Below are 17,465 nucleotides of genomic sequence, written 5' to 3'. Positions count from 1 at the left end.
GTGAGCCACAGAGTGAATGGGGTGGGGACAGCCATCTAATGGGAGAACAGCATACCAGGTAGAGAAGCAGTGGAAGGAGGGGGAGCAACATGGCCCACAGAGCATGTAGGTGGTGGAAGGAGCACACAAGGATGACAGCTAGAAAACACGCACTGTCATGGAAAGCTGAAAGACAAAGACAAAAGTGATAGTAGTGGAAGGATGCAAGTCAGCCAGTAAAAAAGATGGTAAACAGGCTATGTTCCAGGGGATGGACAAACACAGGAAGAGGAAGAAAAGCCATCGAACAATAAGCAAAGAAATAGGAGAGACAATAAAGCTACCTACAGGAATCTATACCTGTGCTGTAAGCTCACTGTCAGTGTTTGGTATAGTCTACAAAAGGTTTTTTCCAACCAAACGGTTGCCAGCAGTGAAACCGAAAAATCAATCAAACTGCTGTATACTATCAGCATTGGGAAGACCCTGCCCATGCCACTCAAGCACCACATATTAGAACAGGCCTGAAAACACAGCAGATCCAGGAACTGAGTTCAAGAGTGACATAATGAAGTACTTCTTCAGATAGCACAAAGCAATTCAATTGAAACAACGTCTTGGAGATGTGGTTGGAGCCAATATGCTGTAAATATCATTCAACATGCATGAGAGAGTAACAACAATATAATGAAGGGAAGACGAACCTGTACATATTCAGTAGGCAAAGTAACTCTCACGTGAAAGGGGCTAGTAGTAGTGCATGTGCTCATTTAATGCAAGTGTTCAGCAGGCTCATCCAAACCTCTTGCACACCAATAACAAATTGCAAGGCATGGAAACCAGAGTTATCAACGGTGGACAGTTGTCACAATAAACTATCTTAGTTGATTGGTTATTAACTATCAAGATACAATGCTCTGAGTAAATAGGCATGCGTTATATGAATATCATACTTATAAGTAGTATTTCGGTCAGGTGTGGAAGAGTTCAGTCAGTCGATAATTCCTGGTCATCCACTGATGCTCTTAATATTACCAACACAATACAAACAGTATTACTACTCGGGCTGCAGCCTTTGAAGGAAACGTAAATGTTTGCAAAAGCAAAAGGAGTGGAGTGATATTTTGCCACTCAACTCCCATGACAATGAGGCCTTGTTTGAAGATTCAGGCCCCTTAGGAGGCTGCCTAGAATTACCATGTCTTGCCACCGACCCTCCTTTATACTCTTTTTTTATGGTACAGAGTTTCATTAGAAAATGTCTCTGAAGTGTACTGACTGCTTGATGAGAAAGTGGAAGGAAGAAGTATCATATCCACGACCAATAAATGGTGGAGTCGAATAGTTAACGAGTTCTCAGACTCTAGCAGGAAGGATCACAAATCTACATTAATACACAGTCAATGTGAGGAATTGGCATTCTTGTTTTTTGAGCAAAGTACAGGACATCTCAAATTCTTTAAAGGAGGCTAGGGGGGGAAACCCTCTGAGCTTATCATTTACCTGCTACCATCTGTTTCTAAGGACTTTAGTACGACAGACACCCCTCCTGCCCACCAGACATTGTACACTTGGGAGGCCCTGGACCTGATTTTATTTGTGTCCCTGGCACAAGCCATAAGATCGTGCTCTCCTAAAGACCCTCTTCCCTCAGCTAAGCTCTGTCTCCTAGATCCTGACGACTTTTGTAAAACTCCTCAACAATTTGTTACAGGAGGGGTTCATTCCTCAGCCTTGAAAGCATGCCACAGTCCTTTCTCTTTTGAAGAAACTCAATATGGATCTTTCCATTTGGTCCAAGTAAAGACCAATTTCTCTGCTCTCCATCCTGTCTAAATTCATAGAAAAAGATGTTCGCAAAAAACTCTCCACTTTTGTGGAGTCACAATGCTTTCTAAATGACTACCAGTCTGGGTTTAAAGCAGGGTACATCACTGAATCCACCCTCCTCGGGGTCACAGAATATCTCAGATGGCTCTTAGATGAGGGTGAGACATCTGCACTGATTTTACTTGATCTAACCGCTGTCTTTGATACTGTGTCACGTGATATGCTCATTTTGAGAATTGCACAACTGGGGCTCCATGGAACAGTTCTTGCCTGGTTGCCCTCTTTCTTAAAGGGCCGAACCATCCAAATCTCCTAGGCAGGCGTTCCTCCTAGTATCTGCTGTATGCCAAGCACTTTTCAACATCTACGTTCGCCCCCTGGCCGAACTGGTGGAATGCTGTGGACTTACATTATTCTCTTATGCGGATGATACTCAAATGATATCTTCCCTATCATTCATCCTCTCAGCACCACAACTTTGGGTCGCTGAACTCCTGCCTGGCTCATGGAGCCTCATGGATGAACAACTCTCTGAAACTGAACGAAGAGAAAACGGAGGTGCTGGTGCTTGGAAAGAAGGCTTCCCTTTGGGGGCCACAACACTGGCCGGATGCCTTGAGCGAATTTCCTGTCTCTGTCCTCAAAGTAAAGAATCTTGGCTTTAAGTGGACACTAAGCTCTCTATGAATCCTCAGGTGGCAAAGGTATCTGCGGCCCTTTTTGCAACCCTGAAATGGCTAAGGAAAGTTACCTGGATTCTTCCTGTATCTGCCCACAGAACTTTCCGCCAGGCACTTATTTTGTCGCAACCGGATTATGGCAACATTCTTTACCTGGGGATTGATAAAACCTCCATGAGACGTATGCAGATGGTGCAGAACATGGCCACCAGGTTGATTCCCAGATTGCCTAAACATGCATTGGTTACATTTCTTCTCCGTGGGCTTCACTGGTTAAGGATGGAGAAACCCCGTTCAATTCAAGGCTCGATGCTATGTCTTCAAAGCAAGGGCAGAAGTTGTCCCAATCAGTTAACTGGCCTGAAAGAAACGTATCAGCCTGCTTGCCACTTGCGCTACAGCAACCTTTCTCTGTGCACTGTTCCCAGGAACAAACAGATTTGCATGAGAGATTGCTCCTTTACGTATCTCGACCGTAAGCTATGCGACGCTTTACCGTAATATCTGAGATCCTGCTCTTCATTGATCTCCCATTGAAGACATGCGAAAACGTGGTTGTTCTGAACTGGTTGAGCCTGAGTAACCTTACCTGTTGCTAAAGCGCAGGGAAACCCCTCGTGGGTAGCTGCCGTGCTACACAAGCATCATAAAATAACATATAAAAAAATGAATGAATGAGAATCTGAACCAACCTACAATGCAACTGCTGATTTTGCATAACCAAAATTTCTATTTTTTTTTATGTGGCCACATGCCACAAAGCCACGTTTATGGTTCATCCCCCTCAAGTAACAAAGGCAGACCAAAGCATGCGGTGGATCATCCTCGCTCAAGAAAACTTTACAAATGTCCTTTCATACTGCCACCTTAGTGCACACATTATATACAGCGAGTCATCAATTTGAGGTTCACCCATAACCACCATGATTTCAAGGTCAACAAATATACAGTACCTGTAAAATAAAGTTAGGGTTTCCCTTATTTCAAGTTGAAAAATCCCTTAAACCTCAACAATGGTCAAATCTTTATGACAAGACCAGTGTCAAAGAGAGCAATGCATTTTACCGTAAGCATAATTATCCACACCCAAAAAACTATTTCGGATAGTCTGAGTTCAATTAAATATCATTACATACCTTTACATGTTAATCTCTATTTTGATCGAATGGAAGGAGGGGAGGGTATGTGATGAAATTAGAGTGGAGGTGAGAGGAATTTTTTGAGACCACTCAAATTTACACTAGCCGCAATTTCAAAAGTATGTACAAATATTTGAAACATCCCTTAATGTGTTGGGAATTAGGAAGGACAGGCAGTCAATAAGTTGGACATTTAAACAAATGGTTATACCTTTTACCTTTCTAAAGACTAAATAAATACATGGATGTCAAATTAGGCTTCAATGCTGAGTTGAGATTGTGCTTTCACAATAAACTTAGTGCAATACAAATAGTGTTTATTAAAAAAGTATCAAAGTGATGTCACACAAGAAAAGCATCTGCCACTTTCTTCTCACAGTGGAAAAATAATGCAACTATCGGTTGAAAGTTCCACAAGGGCTCAGACTGCGTGGATTGTCACACCCAAAAATCCACCCTCATGTCAGATAAAACTCCCCTTTCTTAGTGCAGTAGTTGACCACTGTAAGTTTTGTATCGTACTTCATACATAAATACTATTTACCCACAAACAGCACAATAACACTATTTAAATTCAAACACCCACATACATATATATATATAAAATGCCATAAAAAAATTACAAAGGATTAAACAACACACACAGCAAAAAAGATAGAAAACAATCCATACAAGTGATCTAATGAAGATGGACAGACAGCACCTTTCGACACGGAACGAACCAGGGGCGCCATTTCATGAAACTTTACGGATGGTCAGACATGTCCAACAGAGGTGCCTTTCTACCTGTGAACACATTCTCGATAACCAATCCATCCATTGGATTGGTTGGAGAGCTTATGGGGTCATTGCACAGTTAGTGAATTGTTCCATAGCGTAGGGGGTCACCTGTAACATTTACCACGATATCCCACTGCCTTGTGATAAATTTTACAGCACATTGTTTTATGGACACTACTTCAAATCATGGTGCTCCTTATTTTGCAGACTAATCTTCAATTTGGAGCTTAACACACAAGCACATCAGTTTGTGTGTGGGCGCACGGGTCACACCACCAAATGACACTCCCTTTGTCCTTTGGTGTTGTGTTCGTCACCACAAGTCCTTGTGCCTTGTTGCAGAAGGGAGCAAACAAACCAGCGGTTAATGGATGACTGTTTTAGCAGAGCGCTGAAATGGCACAGACCCTAACTATTCGGCCTGCTTTCCCCACCCCCTATCTTACAAAATGGCGCTCCTGGGTGGCACAAGACACACTACCACAGAAGTATGTGTAAACGTGAAAAAGTTGTTGAAGAAGAAACCTCTAATCTAGTATACAGAAACTCAAGGATACCACCTGAGAAAAGGCTGGGGCAGCAATCCAGATATCCTGGAAAAAAATATGTTAGTACTTAATTTTTTTTCTAATCAAGTAAATATTTTTCTTTTGGTATATCTTAGATGACTTTTTGTAACATAATTAAAACACTATGTAAACATACATATTTCTACATACACATAGTTAAAAACCCAAGCTAATTGCAAGACCGAACCATCTTTATTCTCTGGAAGTAACTATGTAAATGCAATGTTCAACTGACATCAATAACGTTAAGTCTCTTCAGGAAAACCTAAAACATTTTTGCTTATTTTTTCATTCCATCTAATTTGAAACACAGATTAGTAGGGAAAATAATAATCACATTCCTTTTTTAAGTATTTGTCAACCTGGGATCACAGTAATGGCCATCGGGTATATAAGCAGAAATTACTAGCATTTAATTAGCTAGGTAGCGATGCGCATATGAATATCATAACAATGGAGAACATGGATTTAAAGATAAATGAAAGTTAGGCACGAAATATGATTTATGGAATGTTATATGTATATATATAATGGTCTGATTCAAAATTGCATATTGAATGCATTTCTGTGTAGATTATATCCAATTGTCCCCTGCCCAACCAAAATCTCTTAATGTAGTACATTTACACTATGTACTAATTGGCACAAAACACACCCCTAACCTAACCTGATGAACAAATAGCACCTTGAGAATTCTGCGAATGAAAAATGTCAACAAAGATAAGATGTGTATTATATCTATGTACTGTATGTATTAACAGCCATAAACTATGTATCTACATACAATGCAACATTGCACTGTACTATCTGCGTAAGTACAAACAGAAAGCAAATAAGAGTTGCTTACAAATTGGTTAATAGCAAGCAAATTTCTGTCTTTCCTTCTTGCATTTCTCGGTTTAAAGTTCGGCAGTGTCCATGCATTACTGCAGATCTTAATAAAGCCTGCTTTGTAAGGTGGCGTGTTGAAGGCAACATCATTCAATACGAAGCAGCAGATAGCAGATACTGAGGGTGATTCAGTTGTGCAAATTAAACCAATGTAGTTAGATGAGTGCTATAATGATCCTGCCGTACTTTCTCAGTCCCTTGATGAACCATGCTGCAGTGTGGAGAATGCGGTTTAGTGATGTGTGTTGGATTTCTAGGATGCCAGCATGTAGGACATTGTTGCTGATAGATTTGACACAACAAGAAAGTGGATGGAAGTTCTGAAGCCATGAGGAATTTGATAGGCTTTGATTTCGTAAACAGTTAAGATCGGGTGTCAGTCTATTTACCATCTTAGCAAAATGGGTCTAGATGCAAAGACTGCTGGCAATAAAGGATACAAAGAGCTTGGCACAGTTGGCATAGGAATCCATCAATGTTCATTGTAGTCAATCATGCTGGGATTAAAGCCTATTTAATGCTGTTTGCGATTGGAATAAACTCTGTTTTCATCGGGATCAGCTTCACATAAGCCTTTGACCCCAAGGCCTGGATGGTAGAGAGGCAGATTTTCTGGAGGTAGACGCGATCGGTAGATGCGATCTTCAATACGGGTGACGGAGATCTGTGCACAGGTAAATCTCTACCCAGCCAGGACCATAACATTCCATGCAGTAATCACATGGGTGTGATGGCTGTGTCCATATTAGTTAGGATTACTGTTTAAAAGAATAATGCCCAAAGTAGTTGATTGAGCTTCTCTTCAGTGAGGATTTCTGCTTCCTTTGTAGAAAATCAACCATTACCCTCAAAGAGGGGAGAATGACTGACAGTTATTGAGCAAATCAGTTTTGCCAGAAGGCTTCGGTTAGTGTCCAATCTGTGCAAAATAGATGGAGGGCTTACAGGAATAGCACGACATTATGAATTGTAGTATTTTGATCACATACTCGATAAGGCAACATGTCAAAAGTCCAACTGTACCTTTTACATTGATTTGGACTCCTGAGGCACAATGTGATTTTCCTCTCACTGAATTCACTTTATTAGACAAAAGCCGATTTCTGGCTCGGTAGTCGACTTCTTGAGCCTGTTCTAATAGAAATCTTCCTTAACTTGGCACTTGGACTTCCACACTGATTAAGGCGGTCTCTAGAAGACTGCTAAAACAGCCACTCACTGTATACTGGATAATTTGATGAGTGCTTAGCTCTCTTTCTAGATTCGAAGCCAAACCTTTCCAAAAATGATTGAATTGGACTTTGAGATGGCGTCAGTCATCACAAAACAAGTCCTTAATAAGAAATGTGAGCAGGGCAGCAATCTTTGAATTTAGGGTACTGGTTCAAGAACTGATGTTTCGACTGTCCTTCGAATTGGAAATTATTTGTGAATAAAAATGTCCTTCAAATAATACTCCTTCCAGCTGTACCTTAGCTTAGTAACGTGTCCGAACACGTGGTGCATTAAGTGGAACTGAAAGACAGATGTCCACCATCTGGTGTTTCAACAAATAGCTGTATCTATTTGAGATGGAAGTGGGGTGGTGTTCTTCGAATGTACCAGGGTATAACTATGCAAAAGGTCTATGTGCAGCCTTCACTTTTTTATTTTATTAAATATGGACTATTATGATTTTAAAATTAACAAACATTTGCCACTGAAACTACAATCTGACAAACTTAAATAAATTATATTAGTGTTGAATAACTGCAGATAGCCTATCAGGGTGGTTAAGGTTTTTCATTGAGATGGATGTGGCAAGAATAGAGATTAAAAAAAATACTATCTATTTTTTTCCCAAAACGAATGAATGGGTTTTCGTCTGTGGGGTACACAAAGTGCATTTTGGTGGGCAGATGTGCAAGATGATTTATTTGTTTTAACTCACCGTGGAAATCAGAGCGGAAGAAATGTGTGGATGATTGGAGGCATTCGTGTTTAATTGGTATATTGGCAAAACTCACTTGTGACAATATGAAACTACAGTATTTCACATTTCTTTATAACAAATGGCACAACCATTTAAGTGAAATGTACAACCACCTCTGATTTTTTATTATTTAATATGTTGTCTGATATCGGACTATCCAAAAAAATAAAACATTTCTACCAGCAGCGGATGCTGAATACTTCTGCAAACATTTTATTCATTTTGGATTCGAAAAGCAGACTTTAATTCTAGCTGAAAAGTAGTAACGTTTCAGTGCTAGTTCTCCGTCTGACCTCCTTAACTCTTTGGCCTCTCCTTTGTTTCAGAACAATACCCAAGAACTTTGATACAGACACAATTAAGAATTTTAGGAGACCTACATGATCGGTATTAGTAAAGTGCGTGATCTTTGGGTTAAAGGTGGGGTGAAGACCTTTTCGGACTTAAAAGTGGAATATCAGCTGAGTGACAGGGAATTTTTTCGTTATGTTCAAATACGCCATGCCTTGAATTCTGTGTTTCCTGTGGGTAGTGACATCCCGGAATCCTCCCCCCTCGAAGACCGTATACTGGATGGTCATGTGCCGGATAGTACCATCTCATTGTTTTATAAAAAGATGATTAATGACCGATCGAGTTTGCTTGATCGCCTGCGGGACACCTGGATTGCTGATGGAATTGAACTTGATGATGAGGGCTGGCAATCCGCGATCTCCTCTCCCAGGGAGGTTGCCATTCCGGCCCGTCTCCGCCTGGTCCTACTCAAGATCCTCCATCGAATCTATGTCACCGGCCCCCGTCTGATCCATATGGGCTATTCCGCTGATGGCTTATGTAGGCGTGGTTGTGGTCTCCTTGGCACCTATCTTCTATCTGGGAATGCCCTGAGGTGATGCGTTTTTGGAATCGTATACATGAAGTGATGAATGAAGTAACGGGTGTTGTGATGATGCCGGAAGCCCGGCAATGTCTGTTGAACGTGTGGGGCCCAAATGATTATGATGTGTCGCAGCTTCGATGGGTGACTCTTGCTAATATGATAGCCAAACGAGATATTGCACAATTATGGGGGTCCCAGAGGCCACCTACAGTGACTGCCTGGAAAGAGAGTATGGACTGGTGCATGTTCAGAGAGAAAACGGTGTATATAGCAAGAGGTAGACCCAGAAAATGGGGAAGATTTGGAACCAGTGGAACTCCTACCGGGGAGATATATGTACGCCCCCAGAAGCAGAGATTCCTAGTCCTTCTCAATCGCCCTGACCTGCATTCCGGCAATGCTGTGGTATATTGTACTGTTTATATGCAATTTCGCCTTCGGCCCCCCCCCCCCTCATCTGGATTCGACTAATTTGTTCTCCTGTTGTCATGTATCTCCCATCCTCCTTGAGCACATGCCTAATGGTTGTACTTCCGCCATATTGCCTTGTTTGTTTGTTGATGTGTTTTTTGTTGTTTTATGTAATAAAAAGTTACAACAACAAAAAAAGAATTTTTAGAAGACCTGTAATCAATAAACACAATGCAATATCTTCTAGAAACTTTCTGAAACACCGAGAACATGAGATTGAGATGAAATGAGAATGGTTCTCTTGGGGGCAAAACCAGCAAAGCGTCATAGGAAAGAGTCTGTTTTAAGGATGGCTCTACACACTGTGTTTTTAAACGGATGACAATCCTCATAGGCAGTGCCAGGCAGAAGTTAAATGTTCACCACAGAGGTGAAACCATCCTAGTAGAATGGCGAACAGGGGTCATTATTTTGTATCAGCAGGTCCATTACCTAAATTCAACCAAAACAGGTCGAAGAAGTTAATTCGAGTTCAAGCAGATTAGGTTTCTCCTGCTTAATATTTCCAACAAATGTCCATTCTTTCCAAGGAATTATTAAATCGTACTAGACTGATCATATGAATAATGATGTTGTCGGTGGTCAGTGACAGTATTGTCAGCATCATAGTTTTCACTTTTAAACTACAGAAGACAAATGTGGCATGAGCATTAGCTGTGATATAGCTTCACGCAATAAGGATATAGAAAGAATGAATATGCTCCTTCTTGGAATACCTGTTACGACAGGCCACATATTCTTCTCCCACGTCACTAATAGATGAGAGAGATGGGACAGGGAGAAAGAGAAAGGTAAACAGAGAGAAAACGTGTTGGCCCACTCCAACTTCAGAAGAGCCTACGTTAGATGGCATGTTTGAGTGTGAAAGCTCCAGTGTATCAGCTGGCACCCATGCCTAAGGGAAGTATATGTTAAGTCATAAGTCATAAGTCAGATGCTTTTTTATAGCGCACAAATCACCGCAAGGTCTCAGGGCGCTTTGCAGTAAAGAACAACAACCATGATGTGAACTAAGGGTAGAGGAGTAATTATTTCGGAAAAAGCCAGGTTTTTAGGTTTTTCCGAAACAACTGGTGATTGGTAATTGACAGGAGATGAGGGGGGAGTTTGTTCCACAGAAATGGAGCCATATAAGAAAAAGACCGACATCCATTCCGCACCATCCGGGCTCGTGGTTGTACTAAGAGAGATTTAGAACTTGATCTAAGTGATCTAGTGGGACGATACCAGACTAGTTCTTTTTACAAGATAAGCAGGCCCATTGTTGTACAGAAGGTAGTGGGTTAGACTAAGAACTTTAAAATGGCTTCTCTGGCGGATAGGCAGCCAATGTAATTGCCTAAGGTTGGGCAAAGAGGCCGATCTGGGGGGAAGGCCCAGCACTAGTCTCGCTGCAACATTCTGCAGTGTTTGTAGTTTGGAGAGAAAACACTAATTTATTGGTGTGAAAAAGGCGTTGCCGTAGTCCAACCGGCTTATGATAAGACCTTGCACGAGTGTTTTCCTTGTTTCCAGAGGTAGCCACTTGAAGATTTTGCGCAGCATATGCATGATCCCATAGCAGATGCCGGCTACTTGATTGATATGGGTTTTCATAGACAGCGAGCAATCCAACATGATTCCCAGATTGCGAATCACCTCCTTGTGTGAGGGGCAGGGTCCTAGTTCCAGAGGCCACCAGTCCTGTGACCATATGTTGTGATCTCTGTATTTTTTCTGTGGACTCGTTGGAGAGTGCATAAACGTGGCTCTTCACATCTTAGTTAGACTCCATGTTACCAGTAGCTCCAGTCGTTTTTTGCATTTAACTCAGCGCCAAGACACCTTTGGGCATTTGTGCGCTCTATAAATTTATCAATCAAATCAATCAATCAAATCAAATCACTATTTATGGGATTCCCCATTCGAAGACATTTCAGTTCTGAGTCCAACAGGAAAAAGCTTAAAGTCAAGGTGGGCCTGTTAAGTTTCTCGAACTGAGTCTGTTGTGATCCACTGAGGTAAGACAGAGTAATGAGACCTAAATGTAAGCAAGAAATAAAGAGAATGATAAATATACAAAAATGATGCCTTGGTGTTTGTACTAGAGAGTGGAATGTGATCTTCTTTTGGGCTTTAAAGAGCAATCTCTTCTCATCATCCAAAACAGACCGATGAGTGTTTAGCGCCATGTTGAAGAAGGAATAGGCTTGGATGGGCTGAAAGCAAATTCCAAGATAAAAAGTCTATTTTGGATACACTACAAAAGTCAAAGAGCAGGCTGCAGAAGCTAGGTAATGGAAGAATCATCTGGCACCAGACATAACATGACCAAACTCTTGAAACTACAACAAGGTCAAGACATACCCGTAAGGAACCAAAGAAACTGCATCTTGCAAACCCACTGAGCAGAGCTAACCCACCTTTTCTTAGATTTTTTTTACGATTTCAATTGCTGTAATTATTTAACAATTGAACTTTTTCTTATTTAAGTGTTTTTATTTTGCATTTCGTCTATTGTTCACTGCACTGCTTCTCTTTTCAGACGAGACCGCACTTCAGAAATATCACAAATAAAATAAATAAATGACTGAAGTCAGATTCAGTCATACCACTATAGCAGATCTCCGTTGTTTGACATTTACATATTGAACAGGTGTTATTTTTTCTTGCACTACGAGAAAACAATTTTCTAGTTGGGTTTAAAATACTTAAAGGACAAAATCAAATATTAAATATGTGTGTAACCTCCGCAGTCATTCATCTAAAACCTAATTTGCATCCACTGAAAGGTAGATGCTTGGCAATCCAATAACTCTTCCTACCAAAGATGTGTGAGTGAACCTAGGCACTAAGACAAACTAGGGCTGCTTGCATCCTGTGTCTCATCTCAGGTCCAACTCTGCCTAAATTTTCCATGTACACTTCCTTCCAAGCCAGAAGGCACCACTGCGCCCTCCACCTTGACATTCTCTACCTCTAACTTCACTGTCTGAAAGAGATGCCTCTATATGATTGCGTAAGTTACTGAATAATACAAAACTTCACTGAGCTGTGCCATGTAAGACTATTCATAAATAAATTCCTAGATATGTGCTACTACCAGACCATGAGCTATTTAGAGATTTCAAAAGGTCCTGTTTCAACCAATAAACTTAGTATAATATGGCTCCAAAATATATCATTTTGACAGTCTTCTGAAAAGGGCTGTAAAGATTTGCTTCCTCTATCCACCCTCTAAACCTGAAATGGTAATGTTTCAATCAATGAACTTACCATACTATGCTTCCAAAACGTACCACTTGGACAGTCGTCTGAAAAGGATTGTGAAGTTTAATTTTCTCTCCCCACCCTCTCAACTGAACATGGTAATGTCGGGTGCTCAAGTTTCCCGTGGCTAGAGTGCTTTCACTAAGAATTAATGCAACAAGAACAACTGATGGACAGAATGCAGAACAATGTCATACATTCACCACAGTACAGAGATCTAGGACTAAATCCATCTTTTTTCGCTCACCTTGCCATTCCAGTTTGGACCCCGCCATATGCAAATCAGTCTTGACCCTGCACCCAATGGGAACAGTCCAGCCCGAACTGCCAGGCCAGGTCCTCACTAAGAATTAGCTTTGTGTACCCAGGTGGACCTAGGTGAGTCACCCCTTATAAAATAAGCAGCGTCTTTCCATCAGAGGCAGGAACAGGGTATTCCTAAAAGCAGGACACCACAAGCGTGAGCTCTGTAACTACTCATGATAACACTTTTGGACGATATGCAGCCTACAGACCAAAGGGTAGACATGTTGATGGAATATTAGAGTAAAGGATAGGTGGCACATTGGTCAGATCAATGTGTCGAACCTTGAAGCTGGATTGCAGGTGCATCAGCATTCAGTTTCTAGTGGAGTCATCTTTTGAAAGAGATATTCCTTTTAACAATAGGATTATTGTGCTGTGTCTAGAAACCATGGGTCCTCAGACAGGCATCCTCCCCAGGCCACTGAGAGAAATAGATTTACAAGAAGGCAGTCATGTGGTAAAACACGGATCGCCAATTTCAGAGGACAGAAGCACAAATCCGTACTCAATCAATTTCAACATCTATTTCTGAGCTGCAGTCTTTAAACTGCCTCAAGTGCTTTTGTTTGTCAGATCTGATCAGGATAACCGCACAGTCTGCAGTTGTCACACCAATAACACTAAAGCACGCATTTCCCTTAAAATGTTTATTTATGGAGGCTTATCTCGTGATCCTCAAAACATTTGAAAAGCCACTGCAAACAACAAGCTACATCAAATAAAAGAGCTTGGCGGAGATTGTGCAATAAGAATATACTGCCTGCGATAGCAGATTTGGCCACTGCACACTGCTCTGAATAAGAAGAGCTAGTCTTATTACACTCGATGGGATTTGTTTTATCAACCCCATAAAGATAAATTGGCTGACCTGTCCCTGCTCAGATTACAGCCCGTAATCTTGATTACACATTTCTCTGCAAGTGGTGCCTTCATTCAATGAGCACTCTTACCTCCTTACTGTCAAATGACAGTAACAAATGGCATTTTCAGTGGGAGGAAATATTTTAGGAATTTGGATCCAAACCATTACGCCTAGCAGAGAGCATGAGGTGAAGTGACGCAAAATTAAAGATACCAATTTGATCGTTGTGGAGAACAGAAAGTAAAGTGTTCATGCAACTGGAGTCACAGCCCACAAATGTCCACTTCAGTTCTATGTGCATCATCGTTCAGACGCACAGAGTCAATCTATTCAAAAGTTATCTTTCTAAATCATTATAAGTTTTAGGATAAGGACCAAGAAAAGAGGAAAGGCAAAAAGGAGTTAGGTGATATTTTGAAAGTAACACCTAGATCAAATTCATCAACCTGTGCTTTTATGTCTTTTTATCATGGCTATCTCTTTCAATTAATCAGGCCAAAGCAAGAGAACTCATAAGCAAAGGTTTTACATTCTCAATGGTCCTGTACACTCACAGCCAATTGGTAGCTGGAACATCTGTAGTCGGCCCAAAACAACTACAGCGACCAGATGTTACAGTATGTTACCAGTATTTGTATAACACAGATCATACTCAAGGATGGTTCAATTCACACTTTTAGAGAGACGAGGAAGAGACAGGATATGAGACCAAAAACAGTTGCCATCCTAGATATTCGAGTCAAGGAAAGGCTAGAGACTAAGCAACTTATTGTTCTGTTCCGAAAAATACGTGAGTAATGTAGCATACTGAGTTGTCTAGGTCCGAGTAGGTTGTGGGTCGTGCTTCCAGGATGAGAACAGATATGCCTGAAGGTGACATCACCCTGACTTCAGTGCTGACTAACCTACTGCTAGCGTGCAAAACTATTTCCTTTGACATTTGAGTTGACCCCTACTGGCCTTTGAGGCTTCCCAGTGTATTCCAGCTGTTGCCGAACCGAGGTCATGAGTGGTGCTGCAGGCAAGGACAATTAAATGCTGTATTGGCACTAAGACACAAACTATACTTGTGGATGAGCTCATGATCTTGAATTCTCTGGTTTGAGTCTAGCCACCCGGAATTAGTTTGAAGGCAATTTCCTGGGATATAACATAGGTATATGCTTTAAATAATTCATATTTGTGATTTTGAGATATCATTGGCTCAAAGGGATAACATTCTAATTTGTCTCGCAAGGAGCGGTACACAAGTACAGAAGTCTCTTTATATGGCAAAGACAATGAATAATTCCTGCTCCTTTGAGATAGCAATGGGATAACTACTTGAATGGGAGCATGCACACAGATAAAGAAGGGCTGAGCTGCAGATCCAAGTGTTTCAATCTCCAATCACGGGATCTGTACATGTATCCTGTTGACTACAGAGTTCTTCTGGAGGGATAGTCAAACTAGTCTCATCAGATGGCAGGAAAACAGCACTGAAACTGACAGAAACCATTGTCTATTTCGAAAGTTGCCCCATTCTACATTCATTGGTCATGTGCAGGTGCATTAAAAAAATAACAAAAACTGGTTAAAAGAGAGAAATCGTAAATGGCGGAAACCATGTTTTCTCTTTCACTTAATGGAGCTCTACAATACACGTTTAATAGCACTCTAAGAGGTTTTCATTTTATAGGGATTTTTTGGGCATTCAAATGCAATCCTAAAAATGTAATACATCGGAGTTAGTATCCAAGAGAACAGGTTTCGTGGTGTGTTTCGTAGACTACATAATTTGAGATAACATATTTAAAAAGTCTACGACTCCCAACCACGAAAAAATGGAATGTAATGGTCCTATAAAGATAGGATTTTCTTCTGATGCAGTCTGTAAGCCATCAAAACCACGTATTTCAATAAAAGAGTTTGAAATATTAGGGGTACATGAATCATTTAACATGAATGTGTTGCATGTTCTAGCTCCTTTATCAGCGGAGGGTGTGGCTCTGTGTCTGCCACTGTTATACACACCACGACTTATACTGCAGAAGTGGTCTTTTGAGCTGTAGGACTGAAGATGATGAGATGGGGGTGCTTTACAGTTTGGTGGAAAGGGCACTCTCTCTATTTATAGTTGGGCAAACTGTCTTGATTCCGCTGGCAGCGACCCCACTTGGTCTGCTGGCAGACACCGTAGACCAACAGCTCCACAGACATTGGCCCGTGGGATTAAGTACATCAGCCCATCCACCCTACTTAGAAGGGCGTTCTGCTGGACTTCTTGTCCCTGTTTGGGACTGCCATAAAAAGCCTTCCAGACTCAAACAGAAAAAATAAAAAATTACTGCCACATCCTAGTAGAAAAGTCCCTGGGCGTCAGAGTCAATAGTTTGTTTTTCTAAAATTAATTCTCGCTTTGGGAGTTTGTTTCACGAAAAGACATTTGCTGCGCATTCAATCAATTTTATTATGCATAATAAATTTAGAAAATGAAAACATTTGCTGAGCAATCAATTTTATTATGCATAATAAATTAAAATCTTAGAATATACAGGTTACATTTCATAGTTTAAAAACATCCCCATAGATAAAGTGTAAATGATTAAGTGGTACTGTGGTAGTTTAGCCTGTAGTGTGGATTAGAATATGCTTCATACCTAAAATACAGCTCTTAATGCTTGAAACATATCCAAGGGCTGAAAGAGTGCTTTATTTTGCACGTATAGTTGGTCATGTGGGAGCCTTGATCAGTTCATCTGCACCGGCCAAGTATTTTGTAAATGGACAGTTAAGAACTGTACCGGAGGGATCAAAGCATAGTTATTGCACTCCTGCATGAACGGATGTGACGCACACTGAAAGCTTTGCGTAATAGCTCTCTACCACTTTTCATGCAGGTTTGACACATGCAGACCAGATAGATCTGGTCTTCTTCCCCAGCTCCGCTTAACCTACAAGTCCTGCTTTCTATTTTCTTCAGCCACAATGGGGTGTGGTCAAGTGTGGGTAGGTTTCCAAACCAAACAATTCATAATGTTTTTTTTACCATTTGTGGATCCTATTTGTTAGGTTTGGTCTTTATTAGGTTTGGTCTTTATTAGGTTTATTTACATGTCATTTTATGATGAGTACTTGTCTAAGTTGTTCATACTTCTTTGCAAACCCACTTTGGTTGACTTGCAGGATTACACAAGCTGCATATAGCAAGTTGGATAGTGGACAGCTACCAAGTTCAGGTCAGTGGACAAGTACAGACTGAAAAGTTGAGGTGCCAAACAAATCCCTGTTTCAAGCTTGAGTTGGGTGTCAATCTTCCTCGAAACACAAACTCTGTTGCCAATCTTGTGTACAACAGTTGAATAGGCCTAAGAAGGTGAGCTGGAATTCCCCACAGCACCGATTTTTCTCATAATTTGTTTCGCTAGACATAGTAAAAAGCAGCTTTGAAGTCCACAAAGCAAAACTGTAGAGGTGCCCTCTTTTTCAGTTGTAGATCGATCATCAGTGAAAGGGCTAAGCACGACAATATTAGTATGCGAGTAGTTGTGGTGCCTATATCACGGCAGAATCTTGATTAATTCATTGGGATAATTTCATTTTCATTTGCCCAAGTTGTTAGACCTTGCAGAAGAGGCAAATTGTTTGGCTTCATTGTCAAGAAGCGCAATTAATCTGTAGTTCTATGGAACCAATCTGTTACCGCATTTATTAATTGGGTTAATAATAGAGCCACTCCAAGCATCTGCCATTGTCTCATACTAGAGGGCGTTGTCAAAGATATGGGACAGTTTTGCAGCCTAAAATGAGGAATTTGTCTTATAAATAGTCTGCGGAATGTCATAAAGGCAAGCCACTCTGTCACAACGTCCTTTCAC

General features: G+C 40.9%; 1 protein-coding gene across 11 annotated transcripts in view; it reads right to left on the bottom strand.

The window, feature by feature from the left end:
• Positions 1 to 17,465, bottom strand: part of GPHN (gephyrin) — a 1,934,090-nt gene that overhangs the window by 357,205 nt on the left and 1,559,420 nt on the right. For 7 of the 11 annotated variants that reach the window (XM_078659528.1, XM_078659531.1, XM_078659533.1 and 4 more), the window contains one exon: positions 4,969 to 5,001. The exons of the other annotated variants lie outside the window; for them this stretch is intronic. In XM_078659528.1, the coding sequence (XP_078515654.1) occupies positions 4,969 to 5,001 (33 nt within the window). The remainder of the gene's footprint in view (positions 1 to 4,968; positions 5,002 to 17,465) is intronic. 11 annotated transcript variants of the gene reach the window in all.

This window comes from Lissotriton helveticus, chromosome 9, assembly GCF_964261635.1.
Source record: "Lissotriton helveticus chromosome 9, aLisHel1.1, whole genome shotgun sequence".
NCBI lineage: Eukaryota > Metazoa > Chordata > Amphibia > Caudata > Salamandridae > Lissotriton > Lissotriton helveticus.
The sequence above is the reverse complement of the archived record's forward strand: the minus strand, read 5'-3'. Positions and strand labels throughout refer to the sequence as shown.